The sequence below is a fragment of the Prinia subflava genome, chromosome 1 (genome assembly GCF_021018805.1).
Source record: "Prinia subflava isolate CZ2003 ecotype Zambia chromosome 1, Cam_Psub_1.2, whole genome shotgun sequence".
Classification (NCBI taxonomy): Eukaryota; Metazoa; Chordata; class Aves; order Passeriformes; family Cisticolidae; genus Prinia; species Prinia subflava.
This window is the reverse complement of record NC_086247.1, coordinates 106,355,155-106,379,961: the sequence shown is the minus strand read 5'-3', so window position 1 is coordinate 106,379,961 and position 24,807 is coordinate 106,355,155. Positions and strand designations below refer to the sequence as shown.

The window sequence follows — 24,807 nt, the reverse complement described above, 5'->3', positions numbered from 1 at the left end:
GTGATCAGACGGATGGAAGGAGATAGATCCAGCTGGATATCAAAATGGAACAAAGAGCCCAAGGGGATTGGGAACTCAAAACCAAACACTAGGGAAAGAAATTGAGAGATAAAGGCTAGAGGAGCCAAGAAGTTGGAAAGCAAAGCATGATACAGGGAACCTCCAAACTACCAAAGCTCAGTGAATAAACCCAGAAACAGCCTAAAGTCAGAGTTAGCAAAATACAGAAAGGAGGCGTGGTGTGTCAGCCTTGGCCAGCAGCCAACATCTTGCCTACTCCCCTCTTCAACAGAGCAACAGTGGGAAAAGGATGGAAAAGCTCACTGGCTGAGGACAGGGATGCTATTCCATCATGGGCAAAGCAGACTTGACTTCTGTAAAGTCAATTCAATTCGCCACCAATTAAAGCCGATCTGAAAAGTGAAAACAAACACTAATACAACACCTTTCCCCATGTTTTTCCAAAGCTTAAACTTAATCCTTCGCTCTCAAATCCTGGGGTGAGACATAGAGTATGTCATAAAAATGAGGGGAGGAGGCAAAAGAAGCTCCCAAGTGAGCATGAGGAAATATACACACCAGAATTCTAGGAGGCTGGTTGAAGAGGACAGCAATTAAAGGTTGGAGTCATTTGAGTTTGCCCCTCTTGCAGGTAATGATTACAAAGTATTAATTACATTATTGCGAATTATTTTCTCAATAATCTCCTTCCTGCAGAGTCAAGGGACTCCATCTGGGAGATATATCATGGTGTCAAGGAGGTAACTGTGGACAGTCAGCTAATGAACTGTTCCAAGAGACAATGAGAAGCACCACAAGAAGAATCTATGAGAAAACTGTTAGTTCTTACATTCAAAGTGCTACTTGGATACTGTGCTGTACAACAAGGGATTTTTGAAAACCATAAAGATAAAATACTTAAGATAAAGTAGATTAATGATAAGTAGCTTAAGATAAAACAAAGTAGGTGCTCACCTGGGACATGAAGAAGAGAAAAAAATATAAGTCTAAAAAAAGTCTCAGAAGCTCCTAAGGTCTGCATTTTGCCCAAGGCATGCCTTAGCTAACTTTCAACTGTTTCTCAAGCTTCTTTCCAAAACTTTTGGGACAAATCCTCCACCTTATCTGTGCTGGTGCTACTTCTCTTCATATTAGAAACTGTTTGTAATGTCTAACAAATCAACTATGCAGCCATTTAAGTCATCCATGATTATTCATGTCTTACTTCAGACTGCTCTAAGCAAGCTTGGTTGTTGGTGGTTTTTTTTCTTTCCCACAGTCCTCATATGTTTTGTTTCCTGGACCCGCCATTGTGAAATATATAAACATTTTTGTCATGAACTGACCTCCATCTTTAAAGTTGTGGCAGATTTTGTCCCCATCATTTCAATTAAAAATCTCTGCTATGAATTAATTTCCATCACTGACACGTATTTTACACATGGTTTCTTCCCGCTCAGCATTGGCACACACATTTGAGATTTCCACAGCATTCAGGCTGATTGGCTAAAAAGGCAACTTTTTAAAGTCAGCTGTTGTAAGACCTCTCCCTCATCATTGCACAAGCCTCAGCCTCTGCACACAACCTGCATTCAGTCAGTCCATAAGTTACTGCAGAGTTTACTGAAATTATATAAGGTTTTAGATGATGTCTAAGAAATGCAAAAAATGGCCTCAACAATTCATATGTTCTGAAAATATCTTTCCAGATAAATCCTAGCTTAACATTCAACTTCTTTTGTGGCTACATCATACAACTTCTCTTATCTTTTCCCACAGACAAGATACTTGCCTGCAGATGAAATTCTTGCCAGGGGTCTAAGTGAATACCATTGCTCTTTGTATGACTGTATAAAATGACATTAGTTCTGTTTCTGTAATCCAAAAGGTCATCTAATTTGTGAATGACATGGTGATTTCTTTCATCACTGCTTCCCGTATTCATTTCATCAGAAGACTTCTTCAGCATATGTTAACTTTCTTATGCCACCACCACTAACATCCTGAAAGTCAAGCCAATGCCTGCCTTTCAAAGAACATCCCATCATTCTCAATTTCCATTTAAATTGTCACCTTCTAGACAGTTCCTTACGGATTTCATATCTCCTTCATTAACCCCCATTTTTATTTTGCTACACTAGCAAATTCCAGTATAGCACAGCAAAGTTATGAAATCACTCACTTTCCATTTTGGCTTTTTCCATTTATATAAACCATTTATATTTAATTGAAGAAAATCAAAACAAAACAAAAACAAACAAACAACAATCCTCAGAAGCTCTACACACTGAAAACTTGAGAAAAACTGTTCTAGGATGAGATTATTGGAGTTGTTTTTTCCAATATGTAAAATTTTTTATACTTTGTTCAGATCTGTCAATAAACAAAAATATTCATTACAACTTCTCAATGACAGTAGTGCTGCTTAAAGAATTATGATGAAAATATACATGATTATGAGCCATTTTGCAATTATTTTCCACCTCAATTATTGGAATTAAGCTTACTCAAATACAAAGGGGAGTATTCAGGCTATTTAACTTGAAATTGACTCAGAAAATAATAAATAATTCAATAGGGTGGAGTGTATCGCACATCTCCTAATTGGCTCATTTTTGTTGCATTCATCAGCATTTTAATAAATCTCACATCTCATCTGAGAATCTCTTTACTTGGTTATCATAACCATCTGGTGAGGTCCTGTGGTTGCTTTAGCTGAATGTAGATTTCTAACTATGCAGTTTTACAAATTACATTGTAAGCTTCTGAAACCATGTCTGGATTTTTCTCGTTTTGACATTACATTTGTAGTGGGGCAAGGCTTTTTGATGTGGCTGAGAAAAATAAACAGAATTCTCGCATTTCCCATGCAGAAAGAGAACAAGCAGTCCAGGAACAATTTAATAGCCAGACATGGTTTTACTCTCTCCCTTGAAATGAATATTTAATCAGCTCAAGAAATTGGCTTCCCGACCATCAGCACCAGTGGAATGAAGACAGCATTCGAGGTCAGACTCCTGTTTGGCAGGTTTCTTGTGCCACAAACTGAAGCAGAGGGGACACAAACCTCACACTGTTCAGATCATGATCAGTTTGCTAATGTAACCCTCTGCCTGCAGCTGATGAAAGCATTGAAGACACTTTATTGAAAATAAGCAGGGGGGTTGAAGGCAGCCAGGAGTCAGAACACAGCCCATGTATGAGGCTGGGGATTAGCAGCCAGATCTCACAAGAGGTCCTGCTCCCTTTCCCAGCCCTGTGGGGAAGGTAATACCCCTCTTCAGCTGTTAAAAAAAGTTGTACCTGCAGCATCACCTGGACTCTTAGCACAAAGTAAAGCTTTGGTACAAGAGTAGAATAACTCTCCTCACAGTTCACTGTTGACTTTTTTATTATTTGTTCTCTGCCTCATCATACTGCTAATAGAATAACCTGCCTCCCATTAGGGCTCTTGCTATGGTGCTTCTTCCACAGCTTACTTTCACATATTGCTCCTTACCTCCCACTATGTTTCCCTACATTTTCTTCACTGCTTTAATCCCAGTTCCCATTCCCTCCTAAACTTTGTTCCCCATCCCCTTTTGAAAGGCTATCATCATCAAACAGTAAACAGTGCTGCAGTTACCCTTGACAACTGCCAGAGTGTTTTCAGTAGGCTTCCCAATGAACAGCTCAAATGGGAGTAATGAAGCCGAGGGATGAGTCAACAACAACAAAAAAGAAACAACAACAAAAAAAGAAACCCACCTCACACTGATCTTCAAAAACTCCTTCAAAGCACTAGTTTTGCTATCATGCTTGCAACCCCAAAATGCCAAGTTCCTCCCTTCCCATCCATTTACTTAATTACTCCTTACAGATACAACAGCACTGATCCAGTGGTAATTTTTTCCTCATTCATCAGTAATGAAAACAGCAATCAGAACACAGAGGAGCTCTTCCCAGTTCCCTTGTGGTTTTGTGAGAATTGGGCCCTATGCCACAGAGCTGGGCAGAGCACTCAAACTGCAGAGCAAGCTCCAGTTTGCACCAAGAGTGCTGAAAACCTCCCTGTCCCTAACTGTGGCTACTGTACAACATTCAGTGTGTATTTGCTGGGCCAACAGGACAGTAATGAACCACAGGAGATGTGAAGCATGCCATTTTACCTAAGGAGAAAGAAAACCACATAATGACCCAGAGTAAGCAATAAATCAAGATATTAATTAACTGTATATGTGCACACCCTGTTTCCAGATGGGGAAAAACACATATTATTAGTAAATATAAACATATGCAACAATTTAGCCAGATGCTAAACAACAGAGTTGCTTCCCAACAGAGTTTTGTTGTCCAGAAGTCCAATTCCAGGACAGTTCTGGACTTCTGTTTTCCAGAAGTCCAGAACTCCAATTCATCTGATTAAGTCAGGGTAGAAGAGATTCTGCATCCCTTATTCACAGACTGAAGGACTTCAAGCAAACAAAACACAAGGCCCTGTAAGTGAATACCATAGAGTCCTACCTCAGATTTATTGGCTCATAGGTCCATGTTATTGCTAACAAACTACAGTGACTTTACAGGGCTGTCCCAGATCTATTAGGCAATGTCTGTTCATCATTAAAAATTAGATTCTAATGGTGGCATGTCATGCAAAACTACATGTTTAAACTTCAGGTAGTTATTTCTTCCAGCTAGAATCATAGAATTGTTAAGGTTGGAAAAGACCTCTGAGATCATTGAGTCCAACTGCGCTATGATCACAACTAATCTATGTCCCTAAAAGCCACATCTAACACATATTTTAAACACCTCCAGGGTTCATTACTCAACCACATCCTCGGGCAGCCTGTTCCAATTTTTGACAACCCCTTCCATGAAGAAATTTTATGTAATATCCAATCTTAGAGTACCTTGTCCTGTAACTTGCTACTTGGGAGAAGAGGCTGACCTCAATCATCCTCCACACACTCCAGGAATCTCCAAGAATGTTTCCTTTCCACTGTATCATATTTCCAGCTGACAGCTCGTAAGTTCAAAGTGCCCCTTGAAAACAAGGGTTAGAGAACTTGAGACTTCTTCCAGATGCTGGTGGAATATTTTGCCTGCTTTTTTGTCCTGGTTGGGTGGCCTATAACAGACTCCCACCATGCAAGCTGCCTCATTGACCTTCCTCCTTGTCCTTACCCATAAACACTCAATCCTATCATCACCATGACTAAAAACCCTGGGCAGTCAAAACACTCCCTAACATACTGAGCTACTCCACTACCCCTACTTCCTTCCCTATCCCTTGAAAAGAGTTTATTGTGTCCATTCCAGCGCCCTGGCTTCTGCTAGAGCTGTCGCTTGGAGTTAGCAGGATTTCTGGGGAAGGGGAGGAAAATTATTCCCCTTTAGGAAATAGACAGAAGATCAAGTAAGAGAAGAGACTAATGAAATGACATGCTATAATGGATGCATGCACCCACTTTCAGTGGACCACCACACAGAAATACTCACAATAAATCCAAGTTTTTTGTAGTCTCGAGTGTACATAGATTTCCGTTTCTCCATACTGCCACTACTGTTGTTAGGTTCAGATTCGGCATCAAATGCAATTCTTCGGAGTTCAAATATGATATCCCGCTGAGCCTATGTTAAAACAAGGTTAAAAATAATTGGTTAAAATAACTGATCTCTCACTTAATTAAACAATATCACAAAAGGTGTTTCAAAACATGGTGTTCCTCCCCACTGCCCATTTTGGGCCTAAATTCCCTACTTGGTACTTGGAGGGACAGTCAGCAAGAATTGACCTCGTGGTTCCCACTTTCAAAAGACCTCACATCTATGAGATTCACACGTGGGTGCTTAAATGTTGACTTCCAGAAGCAGGGCCCAGGTTAGCAAGACCTCTGACAAGTTTAACCACAGAAGCCAAGAAATCACACACATTTTAAATTAAGCTGCCGATTAAGCTGGTGCTTAAGCACCTTGCTGGATGAACACAAAATGAATCAGCACTCTACATTCATTTTGGTAACTATCCATTTTTGCTGCTGCAGAAATAGGTAAAAGATGAATTACTGCAGCTGCAAATGTCTCCAGACAGTGATAACCACACCACCAGCAATATTAACAACACTGTGTTAGTCACTCGTGGAGAAATGCACTAATTGACTGCATGTACATTCCCAAGAGTCAAACATAGGAAGCATAAAATCCTACAGCATGATGTTACTTTATGTTTATAGCTATCTCACTCTCCCACCTTCTCTTCTCCAAATTATCAACAAGCCTTAAGATGACTTCAGCTAAAAAATAAAATCAGGTTCCTCCTTGTACAGGCCACAAAATGAAGGCCACAAAAATTAAAGAAACAAAAAACATCATCTCTATGGCTCATCAGCCCTATATTTAAATTTCTGGAATATCTTAGGGGAGTGTCACTTTTTGCACAATGAACAATATCAAAGTCAATGTCTGCACGCAGTGAGCAATGAACAAATGAAGTACTTTATAGGTTCCCAGTAACCAACCCAGGGTTTATTGTTACACAATTTAACGTCAGCTCTAGCATGCCCAATAGTTTTCATGCAAACATCCAATTTAGCTCTACAGAAGTACTTTTAGGAAGGACCATACATCTCTATTGCTTCTGAGAAGGGCACAAAGGAAACAAATGCTGGACAGCTGCTCAGACTTTCTACTCGGGAAGACAGGAAATTCTGTTCATGGAACTACATGCTAAGGAGAATTGCCTGACCATTTTGTTGTACTTCTGCACAAGTAACGAAATAGCCAGTGCATTTTCTTACACACAAAAAAACCACATAACCCAACTTCACAGAGAGAGAAAAAGAATGACTTATGTAAATGTTCCTAGCAAGTGTCTTTTTCTTCCATGAAGAGCTTTAGGTACATCAGTGAGGAGTTGTCTTCTTCCTGCTAAGGCCAGATCATGCCAGATGCTTACTTGATCTTGTGGATCCATTTTTGTCATCATTCTGTCTTCCAGAAGATTAAAGGTAAGTACTTGAAGAACATATAGCTGATGTGCCATTTCATTATTGATGGCTCTTTGTGCCCTGATAACATGCTGCAAAGAAAGAAGACAGATTTTGGTGAATCAGAAAATTACAGTGGATAAAGGCAGGTGTTTCAATTTCTAGATATGTGTTTGCTATGCAGTAGTGTATCTATACTCCAGAAATGAAAAAACAAAAACCTTAAACAGCCAAAAAACCCCCATACACAAACACAAGCCTCCCTGACCCCCAAAAATCAAGCCACTAGAACTAGCACTTCTGATTCAGATACTGTATTAAGTAATTTAAGTTGACAATTTCACGCTAGATAGGGTCTGTGCATATACTGAGAAGTAGCATTAAAAAAAGCAGTGCTAAGAAGTCACTCCAAAGAAAAAATAATTCCATCCCAAGAGCTTTAGAGTTCAGTATTTCTTTTTTTTTTTTCTAAGAGAATATATTAAGAAAATATTTAAGAGAGTGGCTGTCTGAGCAGAAGAGTATTCAGGCTGCAAACACAGCCAGGGAATATAGTGATTTAACCTGTTAAATCAGGGCTCAACAGGGAGTCAGCATCACACCACAATTCTGCCTCCACTAAACAACTCCAACCTGTATGAGGAAGACTGCTTAGAAATACATCTATACGTACATAATTACCCCATTCAGAAAGCAAACACAAAACTGATGGACAATTTAAAAATCCCTGGTGTTCCAAAAACACCCAGTAGTTCTATATGGGAAAACGGCCCTGGACTCTAAACACAGCAAAGTACATAAGGAAAGAATCATCAAGTGGGAGGTGGATGTTGTACAGTTCCAGAGAATAAAAGAATCTGTCTGCCAAAAGGCACTGGAGTATTTTATGACAACAAATAAACACCTAAGAATATTATCCTTATGATTGTTCCAAACTTCCTACAAAGTCAACCAGTGTAAAAACATGCCTTCTGAAATAAACTCGGGGGGTTTTGTATGCATCAGTGAAATTATGATAGCAAATGAGAAAGTATGAGATGTTGTTTGTTGTTTGGTTTGTTTCACACTCACTACAGAGAAAGATTTCCCTCATTCCATTGAAGATGCAATCTACTCCAATGTCAAAGGCAAAATCTCTGATTTTCCATGACAGCAGATGTAGGTCTTTGATATTATATCCATTAACAATTTCATTAGCTTTAAGTCATGCTGTTTGTGTGTAAGCTGTGATGAATTGTGTCAATCAAGTCAGAATAATCAAATAACCAAAAAACATAGGAGTATCTAACACTGTATTTTCATGAAGAAACCATAATTTCTGTGACTGGGAAAATAATCCTTCCAAAAAGCAGTTCTGAACCCATTCAACCACCATTCAAACCTTAACTTCTATATTACAAGGCTTCAAAACATATCAAAATACAAAGGCAATTAAAATATTGTAAGATAAGACCTATGAACATCAAAAATGGAGTCACCTTTTCTCTTTTCTACTCAACAGTAACTTTGACAACCATATACTTACCGTTAAAATGATGGAACGAAGCTGCTTTTGTGCCAAAATATTTGCCATTTCCTGATTTTGTAAAAAAAAAAAAAAATTCAAAAAAATTGTGAGAAGCAGGTATTTTAGTGTCATAGCTATAAAAACACACTGACTTAAAAGGTCTTACATTTCTGCATTGTTACTTATAAATTAAAGGAAGCAGCATATCAGCATTATGACTGTATGCATTGTTTAAGGGATCACAAAGTCAGAATATTGTACCATGAGAAGAGAGACCAAGACAGTTAAAAGTACATCACAATCTGAGGGCTTTGGTGATCCAAAACCAATGGTGAAAGACTTCGGAAGAGACCTCTGTGGGTTCAAGAGAGTATTCACAAGCACAAGCTTCCCCCACAAACAATACAGAAGGAAGCATGGACTGGAAGCCAGCCAGAACTTTAAAACAAGATGTCAAATAAAATGTTTATTTACTTTAATATTTCAGCTGTTTTAAAGCCAAGTGCTCCAACTTTCATTCAATAAGTCAGCCTACAACTCAGTGCTGTTTTATTACCACAAATGATAGTTCTCCTCCATCTTTCTAGACCTGTCTGAAATCACTATTGATGTGAATGTGCTTCAACGCTTAAGCAGCTGATCACAACTATCCATGCTGCAAACTGTCCTACAAAGCATAGAGGGGAATATTTTACACTTACCAAGCCTATGAGTCTAATCTTAACCATGCCTACAAGAGCACGCCCTATTTTTAAGTTCCATGAGCTTTTCCATCAGTATAGAAATGTGTGTATGTGTGTGTATATATGAGAGATACGCTTGCACATGCATTCCTGCTAACTTTGTGATAGCTGAAGACTAATGTAGAATACATACTAGTCACTTTTATGTATTAAAAAATCCCCTAGAAGACAGAAAAACTGAGACTATAGCATTAAAACATATGAAGAATGGATGACTAAAACACATCTGCAGAAACAGTGTAAATAAAGCATTGTTAGGTGAGAATTTGCTCGGAAAAAGAAAATAAGTCTTATTATGAGATGAGAGGCAGTCGGAGATGTTGAACTCTTTGCTTTGTAGCAGGTAAAGGGTGCTGCAACAGAACATGGGAGTGATAAAGGAGGAATAAGGGACTAAAGGCAAGAGAAACTCCGCTTCAGGTTTTAAGCCTTTTCTGGCTGCACAGGTTTCAATTGCACATAACAGCAAAGGAGCAAAGGAATGGATGATATAGATATTTCCATATCTTCCAGAAATGCTCAACTGAGCTGCAGGGGGAGTGCCAGGCACATGATATACTTCAATGTTGCTTGGAACAGACTGGCTGGATTTTTATCAAACTGTGTACCCACTGCCAAAAGAATAACAGGTACAGAATATAAGATGGTATTTCTGCATTCAATGCAAAGAAAATAATAAAAAGGAAATTATTTTATTTACTTTTTAGAAGATTATCAAACTGTTACTTCTTTCTTATAGTTATCATTTAAAATGCTGTTATTGAGATACTGGGGGTTTTTTTGTCACTAGACTAAAATTGATTGAAGCAACAGGCATTCAAAAAACCAATTACTGCATCAAAATCAATTTTGCCTTCAAAAAGGCTATATAGTCATTAGCAGCTAATAAACTGCCTATTCTGATGTAAGTATTGTACTAGCTGATGAGAACAAAAATTATCTGACCAAATTTGCCATCTCATTTCCCATAGCAACGACTCCACAAAAAATGCAGACAAGTGCAAAAGAAGTGTTTCAAACATTTGCTGTATCATTTCAATGCTACAACTCTCAGCTCTTTCCCAAAAGACTTATTTTCTATTCTGTTAGTAAGCTAGGTTTCTCTAGATGATTTGGTCCTTGACGGGCAGAAGATGCAAAGTTACCAGGGAGTCCTCATTAAAAAGAAAAATTTTGGACTTCTTGGGTTTTGCATTACAGAAACAGAGAGAAAAAAAAAGTGAGGGAAAAGAATTCCGACAGCAGTGCCAATTTAAATCCCTTCCTTAATTGCAGAGCAGCCATCCACATCATGCCTGTAAGTCAGCAGCACAGAGGGTGCAAAAGTTCCCAGAGTCATATGAGTTTTGATGCAGCTTCTCACTTCCAATTATATTAGTAGTGAGTGCTGAACATTAACTTTTGAGTGCCCATCACCAGATAATTGCATGAGATCGCATCGCCTCAGTTCATTGTCTTAGAAAGACAGAGTTCAGTAAGTGCCATCTGTTAATGCTATTTGGAAGGTAATGGACACCTACTTTCTCTGTTGTATCGTTTACTAATTAACCACAAGACGGATATAAAGAGAAACTGAACAGATTCTGACTGCATATTCTGGGCTATTAAAGGCTGAGGAAAAAATTCTGCAAGTGTCAGAGCTATTACACTTCAAAGCCAAAGCAGATCATTATCTCCTGATGATCATAAACTGCATGACTAACAATTTTGTGTCACAGCAGCAGGTAGTACAGGTGAAGTCTGCCTGGCTTACTGCAGGCCTCTACACTGTTGGCAAGACATAGTTTTGCTTGCTGGCAATACACTGTGTTACTGTCATTCAAGGAACACATGCCCACTGATTAATACTAAAGTCTTACCTACATCTGACATCGTTCCTCCACTTCAAATGTGACAAGGCATTTTTTTCACAGAAACACAGTGTCAACTATCCACAAATGTAAAAAACAAAATCTTTGGTTTTCTTACAACGATCTATCATAAATTTATGCCAAAATTGAAAGAAAAGTTTTTATTCTAATTTTTGGTTATTAGGTGCGTTTTGCCTTAGTTACAGAACACTGTATTGGAGGAAGAAGGAGAAAAGAAGGGGGTGAGGGGTGGAAGAGCCTTTTTTCGTAATTAAACCATGGTTATACTTTTCCCTGTTTGCAATGTTTAAAATATTTTTAAGAACAAGAACCAAAACCCAAAAAAACCAACTAACCCCCCCCTCAAAAACCCTCATTAGAGCTTTGGTGTTTGTTTAAACAGTCTCTAGCATTTAAAAATGTAAATAAATCTAAGGAAAGTCCTTGTCAGATCTGATCAGCAACTCTCAGTGAACTTGTTCTGGACAGTAACAGTATGTCACCACAGGAATTATCATCACTGTTACTGGTGACAGAGATGTTAAATAAATAAATAAATAAATGACTAAATCTGTTTCGACACAGGCTAGTTACTTCATAAACATGGATAAAAACTTCACTATTTCATAACATTTCACATTCCATCCCCATTTAACATCAAGTAGCAATCTTGAAATATTTCCTGATATCTGGCACTAAATTTAACTTAAAATAGCACATTATAAAAGTCATGAAATGCTTACACAGCAAGATATTTTTGTTTTCAAAAGAAACACCCTTTTTAATAAAATAGCTGGGGGGAAAACATTCTACCAAAAAATAGCTCGGGTTTACAAGCTGTGCTGGCAAAGAGTTCAGTACAATAAATACTACAGTCAGCCACAGTCAATATGGTTCATATGAGGTCACAGGGAACTACAAAAACATGGAAGAACGCTTAATCCCTCCTAATAGTGGTGCAAGATGGAGGTAGCTCCATTAAAATGAATTATATCCCAGCATGAAACAACAGAACTAGTTTCAGTTTGAATTAACTGGAGGAACAGTGTGCCTGGGACAACTGCAGGTATGAATATGAAACACTTTTTCTCCTACAGATGTATAGGTATACAGCCCCCATCAACTTACCTGCCTCTTGTCATCCGGTGCTTTAAGGAAGAGCGCATTTATTACCGCAATGGTGTACGTCTGGATTTCTTGGTCTGTCCTGTTTGGAACAAGGTTGTAAACATGAGTGAAGAAAGCACACGGGCCATAGAAACCAATCTACCAGCTGCATTTCTGCAGGCAGAAGTGGAGGAGCTGTCTGCTGTTCATGTTAACCACCTAAGTTAGGTAGCCAAGCTTGGTCATGACCAGGCTGTCTTTATTACTGACAGAGAGATGATGTCCCAAAGGGAGACTCAGAATTCAAAAAAGGTGGAATGAACTGCCCCTTGAACTGCCATTGACCCTCCACTGACCATAGCAAGAGTCTGATAACCGGTTTCCGTCAGTTGCATAACAGCTGGAGATAGGAAGAGGAATCTTCCCTAAAGGCATCTGGAAATGAACCTGCTAATATTAAAGCCTTTCAGGTGCATTGAAAATGTCCCAGGTGGGAGACAAGCCTAACTATGCATGGTATGTTACTCTATGCTACAAGAGGTGGCTTCCATTAGCACTTAACATTACTATTTAAGAAAAAGCCCTTCCCTTTTCAAATGTACATTCAGCAAAAGCTGAGCAATTTCTGTCTTACACACTTCACAGTCTGGCAAGCAAAACAACCCCATTTATATGCCTATGGCATTAAGCATTTCATGACCACAGGGTGCTCTTCTCTTCATTCCCCACTTAAAACTACATAGGTAGCTTATAGAAAAACAAACAAATAAAACAAAATAATAATAATAAAAAAAATCCTGACAACCAGGCAACTCTAGAAAGATTGTTACCAGTTATGCAGTCACTTGTATTAGAGGCAGGAATCAAAAAGGAGGTTGCTAGTCTTTACACCACTGTTTTTTCTCCAGATGTTGTGCTATTTTCAGGGGGAAAAAACATCCACCGTATCACAGTCCAAGGACACTCACCCCTGCAGATGTGGGATTAGCTGCCCAATTGTGATCTCCTGTGCTACTTTCTGGTACAGGTCATGGCTATTGAGCACCATCGATTCCAGGATTGCCAGCGACCGTTGCAAGATAGAGATGTCCGAGGCAAATTTGTTCACGTAGCTTGCTATCTACAGATACAATCATTCAGAGAATTTGCATCTTGTCATGAAAACAGGGAAAGGTAAGAGAGAAAACTGTCAACGTGGTTCAGAAAGGCATTAGGATAAAAAGCAGTCTGGTCCACGTGCCAGTTACCAGTGAATACCTGAAAATTATCAACCAGGCACAGCACACACCATCAAAGAACACAGTGGCACAGGTTCTACAGCTGGCAAAAGTCACCAAAGGTTATTGTCAATATTCACACGACTGAAATGTATGCTTCACCATTACATTATGAACATGATAAATCAGCTTTAAGAAATAAAACAATTGGGGTTTTTTTGTGTAGAAAACTGGAAAAACCAAGTGTTGGGGGTTAGATTTGGGTTTTTTTTCTCTCTTCTCACAGAATTTTTTCCCATAAGTTTCCAAAAGCCTTGATGACTACTTAGTCAGAACAAAAAGAGTGCTTGAGGGATATAGCAGCACGAGGCTACACCTATTGTTTTTGAGTCCCTGGGAGTGTCCCTCAAAGGGGAGAGAGGATGAGCTTTGGGAAAGGCAAAAAAGACAGATCTGGGGGAGGGGGAGGCACTCTTGCTCTCAGCGCCGAGGAGGACGGTCAGGCTGCCCTCTGCCTCTGCCTCGTCCTGGGAAATCTATCGTCATCTGCTGTGTACCCGGGAATCCTGAACTCGCTTTCTCCAGCCTCTCCCCCCACCGCCGCTGCTTCTTCGGAGCTTTGAGGCTCCCCTGCTACTCTGTAGCCCTGCACTGCCCAGCCCTGCCGGGACACCCCTGCTGCTCCAGCTGCCAGCGCAGACCTCATCTCATCCACCAGCCCGGGACTTTTCCTTCCTTCCAGTTCGGCCTCTCGGAGTCCTGCAGGGGCACCCAGATCAAACTGCTCTGGGCTTTTTTGTAAAAGAAAGCCCTCAAGGTTCTTGATTCTGTTTATTATTGATGCTGTAGTTGTTGTTTGTTTGTCGTTTTGTCATATATACTAGTAAAGAACTGTTATTCCTACCCCCATACCTCTGCCTGAAAGCTCCTTTAATTTTCCTTTTAATTGGAATAATTTGGAGGGAGGGGATTTGAATTCTCCATCTCTAGGGAGGTCCTGCCCCTTCCTAGCAGATATCTGTCTTTCAAACCAAGACACCAAGGAAACTAGTTCTCATTTCCTCCAGAAAAAAAATTGTGCAGCCAATTTTCTCTAACAAAATATCTAGGTTTCAGACAAACATTTCAAAAGACAAACTTATAATCCAGCTTTCTGGCAAAACACAGTCTAGAAAAACATGTCTTTTTCTTCTGCTGGCTGTTACCAATAACGCTGAAACCTCTTTCCAGGTTACCAATTAAAACTCTGTTGATGATCGGGACAACTGGTTCCATAACTCTGCCTAGAGTCTTAGCTTTTCGTTAACAACCTTCCCTTTTACTGCAAACTGCCACAAGCGAATGGCACATTAATTAAAACCGAGTTTGACCTCTGCTATTTTGCAGTGCGGCAGTGACAAGGTGCACACTCATCTGCAGAGTCAACACAGCTGTGCAGTGAGATGTGGCAACGCGCGTTCTCCCGCGTGCTGCCCAGCCCACGTACCCAGCTTCCCAGGAAGAAACCTGCCTGCTGCTGGTGCAGGAAGCGAGAACTGCACGGGTTTTCCTCAAATACACCAACACCAGCACAGTCACAATGAAAGGCACCCCAGAAAGCACAGACAGAAGTATAGTGGGACCACAGTTGCCTGCTCTCTACAGCCAAGTAACAGATTACAGTGGCCCTGTCTCAAGTCTGATATCTTCCTTCCAGAAAATTTCACACCTCTCTTCAGCACTCCTGCTACAAGCCACTACTGTAGTTATACTGTTTCCAGTTCTGGATGCTTGCTGAGACCTAAGGTTTGTTTCCTTTTAGGAGGAAGAAAAGCTTGCTGTATGCTTAGAAAAGCTGTCCAGCTGCCTGTAAAAGTCACATTAAAATGGTGACACATGTACACTTGTGACTTTTAAGTAGTACTGAAGGAGCAAAACACCCAACTTTGGCTGGAGACAAGAAGGGAAAAGGGACAAATTTTTCTTTTTCATATCTATTACAGTGCTGTTGTTTGCTCTGCTACTTGGTTTGCATTACCACAGCAGGAACACCTACACCAAATGAAACTCAATTCAGAGAATATTCATTTACTGCATTTTCTGTAAAGAACCAAGCCATAGAAACCAGGAGGAGAGAAGCAACTCCATTAGACTTTTTCTGTTTTAGACTCTCAGTATCTTCTCCCAGCAAGTCCTGAGCCAAATAATATTTACAACAGCCTGCAAAGCACAGTGCTGTTTAGAGCAACAATCCATGTGTCAGAAGCACTGCACTACCTCTCCTCTCCTAATGGTAATCCAGATGTGTTTCTGCCAGATCTCCACAGGGCACACGACAGGGACAGTGTATGCACAGAGCGACCCTGCACTGCTCACACATTAAACCAAGGGCCCCCTGGGTGCCTCAGTTTTGAGGCATCCATGGATTGCTTGTGCAGCAGGAAAACAATGTGTCCAGACTGTGTCCCAAATTGCCAGATTTCTGCCACCTCTTTCTGACATTTATGAATTATTCTTGGTGCAGCAGCTCCTTCAAGTGGCAGTTAATTCTTCACTGGAATATAACAGTTACATATCAGGGACCTGCAGAAATGTAACATTATGGATAACCAGAACTTCCATCTAGGAAAGGCTGACTTAGCCTCATTTATTCTCCTGACCTTTGTCCACAACATCTTTTAATCATAAACACAAATACAAGGTATAAAGCTGTCTTGTGTGTTTAATAAGACATATCACACTGAACATAGATGCAAAACATCTGCTGGGTAACTTGCATGTCAAGCTGTATGGATTCATAACCACCTTGCTGAAGCATGAAGTCTGGCCAGAAATAATAAGCTTGTCTACCTTGAAAAATAAGTCATGCAAGTTCCAGGGAGAACAAAACTACATTAAAAGGAAATTCTATTCCCAGACTTGAAGTTCTGGATGTAGAAAAAAATGGGGTCAGTCTTGAGAATCAACAGGAGTTCAAAGTTGTGTTGTTTGCTGTTTTCTGTTTATTAAGCACCACACACAAAGAGGGCTTTCAACATCCAAAAAAATCCTGCATTTATCAAAAATTCTGATGATTAAAATAATGCAAGCTCAACAAAACACTGCGTCTTTTCCAGAAAGAAACAACTTGATTGCTTTGCACTTCCACATGAAAACTTGTCACATGGGTGTGTCTCATTAAAGATAAAATTATTTCTTCAGCAAAATACTTATAACCTTAAAATCTGCACAGTCCTCTTGGGACATATAAAGCCACATGCAAAAGAAGAGTCTAGGTGCTTAACTTCCTATCACTTTCAAGGGAAATTAGGAATTAGACCGTGAATTCACACATTCAGTTGCTTTTGAAATAGGAGCAAAACAGTAAACTGAGGGTAGATGAAAAAAGTATAGCAAACAACAACATCACCTGAATTCTCCTCCTAGTTCAGCATCACTTAAGGCACAAGAAAGAATTCAAAAGCTCTTAAAAAAAGTTTAATAATAATAATAATAATAATAATAATAATAATAATAATAATAATAATAATAATAATAATAATAATAATAATGTTATTATTGTTTTTGTTATTTAAAAGCTGCATGAGAAAGAAGAACACATAGGGAAAAAAGTGAAAGAAACAGATCTAATTTTGATTATGTATGTTCATTAGTTATTTGCCTGCACTATCCTGTTGTCAGCAATGTACAGAAAAATCTGCCCCAGTTGTGGTCTCTGTTAAGATTAAATGCATGGTAAAATTTTAAAGGGTGCATATAATTTTAAAGTAAGGAACTAGAGCTGCACTTGACTACAGAGAAAACAACTGACAGTTGTGACACCCAGACATACTTTTCTGGCTGCCACCCTGTTTTCCTGCACAATATATTGTAGAAGGCAGAGTAAACAATTTGTCGGCATTAAGGCTCTACATCATACACTTCTGAAACAGCAATTATATAAGTAATTTTTAAAGATTTTTTTTAATATATCTCAAACAATACTACAAACTTTATTACTCCTTGTAGTAGTTTAATGAACTAAAGATGGAAGCACTAAATTTGTGTAGTGCACTTTTGTCATGGTTTAGGAATGGTATTTCCCAGTGTAGTGCTCCCACTTGAAACACCCCAAAAAATGCATCACTCTCTCACTCCCCCCTACTTCCTGAGGCAGGCCTGAGGAGAACTCGAGGCGCTAAAGGTAAACATCATGGGTTGAGATAAGAAAAATCTACTGGAAACAGCACTGAAGTAAGAAAAAGAACAGTAACAGCAACACTATCAATAACAGAGGGCATGAGGGAGGTGAACCATTCACACACAAATGCTTATGACATGGAAACTGGGAGTACCTGGACCACTGCCACACTACCCCAACCCAGAAGGGACCCCTTCCCCTGTCCCCAGAAAATGATGTGAGGTGGTATAGAATAACCTCTGGGTCCCAGCTGTGCCCACTCCCAGATGCTGCAAAACTTAACCCTGTCCTGGCCAGAACCAGGACAATTTTGATAACCAATCATGGCAACTTTTTCTAAGAACTTGGAATGCAAATCCTTTAGGCAGCTATGGAATCTGGAAATGAATATGTATAATCATAAGCAAGAAAATGGTATTGAGAGAACTTTGCATATCGTAAAGAAGGTTTTCCAAATGATGTTATTTTGCCTTAAAATGAGGAACAAAGTTCTCCTGGAAAGTGTCAATCTTACTTGCTACAGTTGGAATAGCAATCTTTAGGTATCCAAAGGATGGGGGAGAGTGTGGGCGTGATTTTTGGGTCTTAGAGATTTTAGCCTGCTGGTAGCTGCTAACTCCTTTCCCAAGGGAAAAGTTTCTTAGGAAAGCTTCCTCCCAAAACAATCTTGGCAAAACAACTATCCTTTCCCAAAACAATCTTTCTGGTTCTCAGAGAAAAACATTTTGGCTGTTTCTCTAGTTTGACCAATGGGACTGGGGAGGTGTCAGTCCTGTTCACAAATTAAGTCTGCATCAGAACACCTTATAAAATTAGACAATTAAAGGTTTTTTATGCCTTTTGCCTTCTGAAATATTTGGATTCTTTTGTCTTTTGTTTGTGTCCTACAGCGACAGGAGAGTCTGCATCCAAAACCAAGCAGTTATTCAGTAGAAGCAGTCAGGCATTTCCCTTGAGGTCTCCTTCAGCTTCTACATTTTTAAGTTAAAACACTACTGAAGTAAAAAAACACACTAATTCAACCCCATTCAAGTTTAGCTTTCATTTGACAGGAAAGACAGCTTCAAAAGGCAGAAGCACTTGATTGCAAGTTCCCCCTCAGCAGAAACTTATCAGGTCTCTTATCCATCCTGTCAGTCACTTGAGCAAGCCCATCAAGGACCTCAAGTGGCCTGTCAAAAGCCAATGGCAGAGAAGAAAGTGAGGATGAAGCTGTAGATTGCTGCCACAGAGATGAGACATGGTCCAAAGGTGCTCTGCTAGGTGTGTCCCATGACCTCACTGCACCACTGAGGGTTCTGCCCTTCTGGCTCCCAACCACATGCAGGTCAGAACACTCCTGAGCCTCTTTCCTCAATCTGTCATTCTCTGTCCCTCTGATTCTCTTCTAGCTCTCCTATCATTCTCCTTGGTCTCTTTCTTGCTCAACAGTTTCTCTTCTGGTTTTACTTGCCAGTTTCAGTTTTCTTAGGTACCTTGTGAAAATGCTTTTGTTTGTGTCTTTTGGTTGTTTTGGTTTTGTGTTTTTGGTTAATTGGGTCATAATCCAGGGAAAACCTACAGAAGTGCCTGACGGAAGAGATGAACCATTAACAACAGGAACACAACAATTTCTTCTGTTGTTACAATACAATCAACAGGGCAAACGGTGTTGATAAACTTGGACAAAGACATTTGTTTTGAGCCAATAACAAAGTAAATACTCTAAACTAACTTTAGAGGGTTTCTTCATATGTTCCATAGTAAGCTCCCCTAGAAAATAAGGCATTCTGGACTTGACTTCTCCTGCAGTCAGTTAAAAGCAGTTGTAAAATTTTCTTTGTCATTAGAAGATAACAGCAATCCTTATCACAACCTATCTAGACTGTGAGACTGGGAAAAAAAAAATTTCAGACCAAAGCTCAGATCAGTTACACTATTTTTTCTTATTATTAAAAAGGCATCCAGCATTTTTAATGACCAAAACTGAGGTTTAATATCTAAAGCATCTAATGCTTTTTTTCACAGTTGATCCTTCTTTCACTTTTGGCAACAAAAGTAAATTTCTACGTTCCTTTGATGGTACCAATCTTCTAACTAAATTTGAAGTCCTTGCTCTAACACACTCTGCTAAAAAGAAGGTTTCTTTGCCATGGGTTATATTCATTTAATTACTGCGTCTGATACCATTTTAGTGAAGTAACTGATATCTTTTGAACCTGTACAAATGCACTTTACATTATGACAAATTCAGTCAGGTTTGAAAATTCTTTGTAAAGAAGAATTATATGATTTTGGAGTTTTTCTTCTCCAGTAAATGAAAAGTGTAAATCAGTAACAAAAACTTTTTCTGAAGTCTTCTAAATCTCAGTACCTAAGGAGTACTACCATGTTTCTGCTGCTTTTGTGCATCTCTGACATGTTAGTGAAGAAGGATATGTTGCAAATCGGGGACAGATCTCTTTCAAAACCACATGCATAACTGCAGCTCAGAGAGGCAAAGTTCAGCTTGATTAACTCAGTAGATATCATCCTAATTTCAAATTGTAAACTAGCTTATTTCTGTTCTTCCAGGACCCCAGAGGAAACATTTCAGTGCTGGGGTTTTTCCTAGAAATATGGCATTACTCATTTTAGTTTACATTACATCAAAATACTTAATTTTTGCTTTAACTGCATTTTATCTGCACAGGGAGGTCACAATGTAATTGAATAAGCAATTTCTCATGTAACAAGCCTAATAGTGGTGATCCCAATTCACTCCAACTGATTTCCACAGAAGCTGAACTAAATTCTGCAGCTACAAGCATTTACAGTTTGAAACAGCAGTGTAATCCCATTTTCATGTACCTTTTTTGACCAATGACCTAAATAATGTACCTGGGAAAAAAAAAGGAAGGAAAACAAAAGCAAACCCAAATCACAACTCACCTGAAATATTTAAACTGATATAGAAGAGATAGCATTGATTACAAATTTACCTTTTTAATGAATGCCACAGAGAATGTATCCCACGATACAATCCCATGATCCATCAGCTCAACAAATGCAGTCAGTGTAAAGGACAACATATCTCCAAAGCTGCAAGAGACAGGAGTCATGACAACATTTACCAGTAATGCAGCAGGGCAGCGACCCAGGGAGAAAAGCAGCAGGAAGCTTTCAGAAAGGCAGGAAAATGAAGCCAATTATGGACTCAGAGGTAGCAGAAGAGCAAGAGAGGCCGTGCTATAGGTAGTCTCCAAACCAATTTAACACGGACAACAAGAATAGTCAACTAGAGGAAAGCAGTTGTAAGAGAAGAAGTAATCCCCAGGAGAACACTGCATGCAATGCTCAAAAAAAAAAAAAATCAGTCCAAATTAAACTTCTCCCATAAATTCAGAGATTTAGATCTAACAGAGGAAATAAGTGGACTTTTTCCTTAGCAGTTATGAATTCCTCCTAATAGACAGCCATGTAGAGGTGTCACATTTTGGTACCTCTGCATCAAGCTAATTGGGAAGTTAGAGCATTGTTTATTCCTTCTCTTACAAGGAAGCAAATACATTTTAAAAATGCACCAGAAGAGATTATATATCTTCAGCAGCAACTTTCTAAGAGTTAATGCCTTTATTTCTTTCTTAAAACCTGAAGATGCATCTCTTTTACTTCATCTACGAGCAACCAAATTGCAAAGCTTGCAGCTCAAATTATTTAGATTTGGCAGGCCACTACCCTGCATTTTACACCTGTATATTTGAAATTCAACACATCTTTGTATGAACTCAAGTAAATTCAAAATGAGTTTAGACTCATTATGGATAACGTGACTAGATGCACAGGAATTTTTCATGTTAAACCGCAACTTTTAAGGATTAGCTTTATATCTATACATAGTCAGAGCACCAAAAAGTCAGCAGCCACAATGATTTCAGTGAAGCCCTTCCATGAGGTAACTACTCACTACAAACAGCAGTGCAGTCATCCTGAAAGGGAGCAGTGAATTACCTTTCAGGACATGTCAAACTGCCTGCAAGGTACTCTGCCAGTAAGCCATTAAAAAGCAAAACCATACAGTCAAACAGCATGAATAGTGCCAGTGATTTTAATACAGCAGCTTATGCCTAATAAAAAGATAAAATTAAAAAAACCCTCTGTCAGACTGGAACTGCAAAGCTTAGTATGTCGAAAACCTAAGTCAAATATTACAGCCATAGTTTATCAAGGTAATTAACTGGCGTTCCTTAATCTGTGGTTTATCCTACCATCCTGCATGAACCCCACACAAAAAAGTGAACATCCACTCAGATGGAAGATATTTAGAGCAGTACATAAGAATAAGGCAGACAAATCAGCTTCAATGCAGCAACTCCAGTGGCTGGATTTGGTCTAATCTGCTATTTAGGGCTATCTGATGGTGAGATGCAGCCTTTAGTGGCCTCTTCTTTTAAGGAAGGACATTTTTCCAGAACTCCTGGGATTCTCTCTTGCCTTTTTATTTTGTTGTAGTAGGTTTGTTTATTTGGGATTTCTTTAATATTGCAAACCATTTAAGAACTATATTAGATTTAAAATGTCATCATTAGCATTCCAGCTAGCCAGGGATTTCATATCAAGATGACAATAAGGCTCTGAAGGAAATTTAATCAGCTCTGGTCCTGCCATGTTCCCCAATTCACTCCTTTTGCATAATATAGTTATTTATGAAGCCACAAATAAAAAAGCAACCCTAGGAAAGGCTTTCTTCCAAAAACTTGCACCTAATGCATCTTCATGATAGAATACTTCCACAAATATGAGAAATACTAAAAAGATAAATATTAGTATTATTAGTTTCAATTAAAACTAAATTAGTTTCAAAAAAAAATTTTTTGAAAAAGGTAGGCCATATAGGTTGAAAAATAGATAAAAATCTCTTCTCAGCATGAAGCTAAACACATCATCTGTCAGAGATAAATTTTTCTCATCTATGGTTTTAAAATATAGTCAGTTAACCTGTATTTAGTATATGAATGATCTTCTATAAATAAATCATACATGAAAACTAATTCCCATCACCAAAAGGTAGAGTTCAGAGGGCTTACTTAAACTACATTAAACTTGTGCATGGATATTCATCTTCAGAACAGCAGAGGCTGGAATGGAATTAAACTAACCTGGATTCACTAGTGCATTAAGTCTTCTCATCAAAACTCTTGATCAGTCCTACCTGATTAATACTGATTAATCCATGCTCCTCCACAGCTCTAGGGAACAGACTGGGCTAATGGAGCTGACAATTCTGGTTTGAGTGTATAAACCTAGTTTTAGTAGAACTGACAGTGATAGAACCATTTGGGATCCAGAAGGTGAAAGCACTTTTCAACTTAAAATGATCAGACACCTCATCAGATGTCACTCCACTGACTCTGCTTCAAATAATTAATGACAGAAGAGGTGCAACACTGGGACTAATCAGGCAGCAAGAAATATTTCAGCTCTATTATTATGCAGCACCACACATACACACTATGTCCTTCTAAAATATATGGCTACACACATGCACCTGCCCAGACACGGATACACCAAATGTCATTGCAGAAGTCAAAAGCCAGGCTTAAGGGATAAGCATTAGGAGTAGCACAGCTAAAGATGAAAGCAATCTGCAGGGTAACTAGGGCAAGATAAGGATTAAAGCATCTGCAGGGGGAGGGAAGGGTGTTGATTCATTGTTAAGTGGTTAAACACAAGCAGATAGGTAGAAATAGGCTTTCAAGTAATTCGTTTCAAAACACACACACACAGACACACACTAGTAAGAGAAGCAGACAGAACAGAGGCTAGAAGTTTCAAGGGAATCAAAGCCGGTTTATAAAATTAGCAATCTTTAAAAAAATGTGGTAGGAGCTGTTTAACTCAAGGTCTCTGTAAGGGTTTTGATCATATAAAAAGTCAAAAAAATAATGGGGCCTCTTTCTTCATAAAATCTTTTAAAATAATCCATAGCATGAGGCACAACAGTTCTGTAACTATCAAACCCTTGCTGCTCTGGCTAAATTATTTAATAGTTTGATGATAATACTAATAAAGGGGCTTTTTAATGCAGCAAGAGGGGAAGAATGATCAGAAAGATGCACTGTGTAATTGCAATTTTGCATCTCATTAACACTGACATCTCAATAACCTTTGCTCTCAGGCAAGCTGCTTCTACAAGCCCTCCTGAATGCTGCTCCGGCTCTGGCTCTTGGATGCCTTACATTGGGACAACTGATATAATTTCACTATTCTTTGCTGGCTCCCCTCTTCTAACCCTCATCATGAGAGCTGGTCATGAAGCATCTCCTCACCCACAGCAGGTCTTGGCAAAAGCCTGTCAGGCAGTGGAAAGCTGAAGTTTGCAATGCCATCAGCTGTCCCAGCATGAGCCACTCCAGGGGATGGCCACGCTCTAATACAGCCTGTGGGTCCTCAACCTCTCTGACAAACCTGACTGAAGATTAAGGCAACAGCTGCTTTCTACATCTCGAGGCTTCAGAAAAACAGCAGGTCAAACCTGTTAATTTAAATCCCTGAGAATTCTCTGTATTCTTACCTTAGGAAACTGTGAAGAAAAAAAGAAAAAAAAAAACCACACCAAAAACTCAAACCATTTCACACATTTTGATACTAGTTTTTCTTTCCTGAAAATAAAAATGAAAGGAATGTGCATGTGACCCTGATTACCACACCTGTCTCTCACATGCCTTCCTAGTATTATTTCTGCATGCTAAACCATCTTTTTATCCGGTGTGCTTATTTTCAAAGATGCCTAGAGCAACTTGGACTACTTTTCAAAATAAATTAATAGCAGTTTAGCACTCAAATCCCCTAGACGTTTTTTAAAAACAATTTTAAAAATCTTAATCCACGTTTCACACACATAACAAAATGAACATTTTATCACTGTTATGGAGGGAAAAATACTTGGCTGCTCAAATGATTATGTAAATCAAGATAATTAGTCAGGCTCAACTGTCATCAGGTAACAAACAAAGGAATACAAGCTTTTACCAAGCCTGATGGAGTGTCTCATGTTTTATATGAAAAATATAAATCTGGAAATTAATTGTTGCTTGTCTGTTTGAACCAGGATACAGCCACCAGCCCACTGGGACTAGAAGCCGAAGAATGTACACCTTTATACAAATCACTTTCATGGGCAAAACAGAACCAAAGCTGAGCTCTAATTTTGCAAGGGAAAGCAGCAAAGAAACAATTTAATTGGCCAGGAGGCAACAGGAGGGTAGCAGCCTACTACTAAATGCAGGAGTGGTTAA

General features: G+C 39.0%; 1 protein-coding gene across 5 annotated transcripts in view; it reads right to left on the bottom strand.

Annotated features, from left to right (window-relative positions):
* Nucleotides 1-24,807, bottom strand: part of ELMO1 (engulfment and cell motility 1) — a 304,523-nt gene that overhangs the window by 178,410 nt on the left and 101,306 nt on the right. For all 5 annotated transcript variants that reach the window (XM_063406486.1, XM_063406504.1, XM_063406491.1 and 2 more), the window contains 6 exons: nucleotides 20,512-20,611; nucleotides 13,144-13,295; nucleotides 12,197-12,275; nucleotides 8,494-8,544; nucleotides 6,938-7,060; nucleotides 5,482-5,613 (listed from right to left, as the gene is read on the bottom strand). In XM_063406486.1, coding sequence (XP_063262556.1) covers nucleotides 5,482-5,613; nucleotides 6,938-7,060; nucleotides 8,494-8,544; nucleotides 12,197-12,275; nucleotides 13,144-13,295; nucleotides 20,512-20,611 — 637 coding nt within the window. The remainder of the gene's footprint in view (nucleotides 1-5,481; nucleotides 5,614-6,937; nucleotides 7,061-8,493; nucleotides 8,545-12,196; nucleotides 12,276-13,143; nucleotides 13,296-20,511; nucleotides 20,612-24,807) is intronic.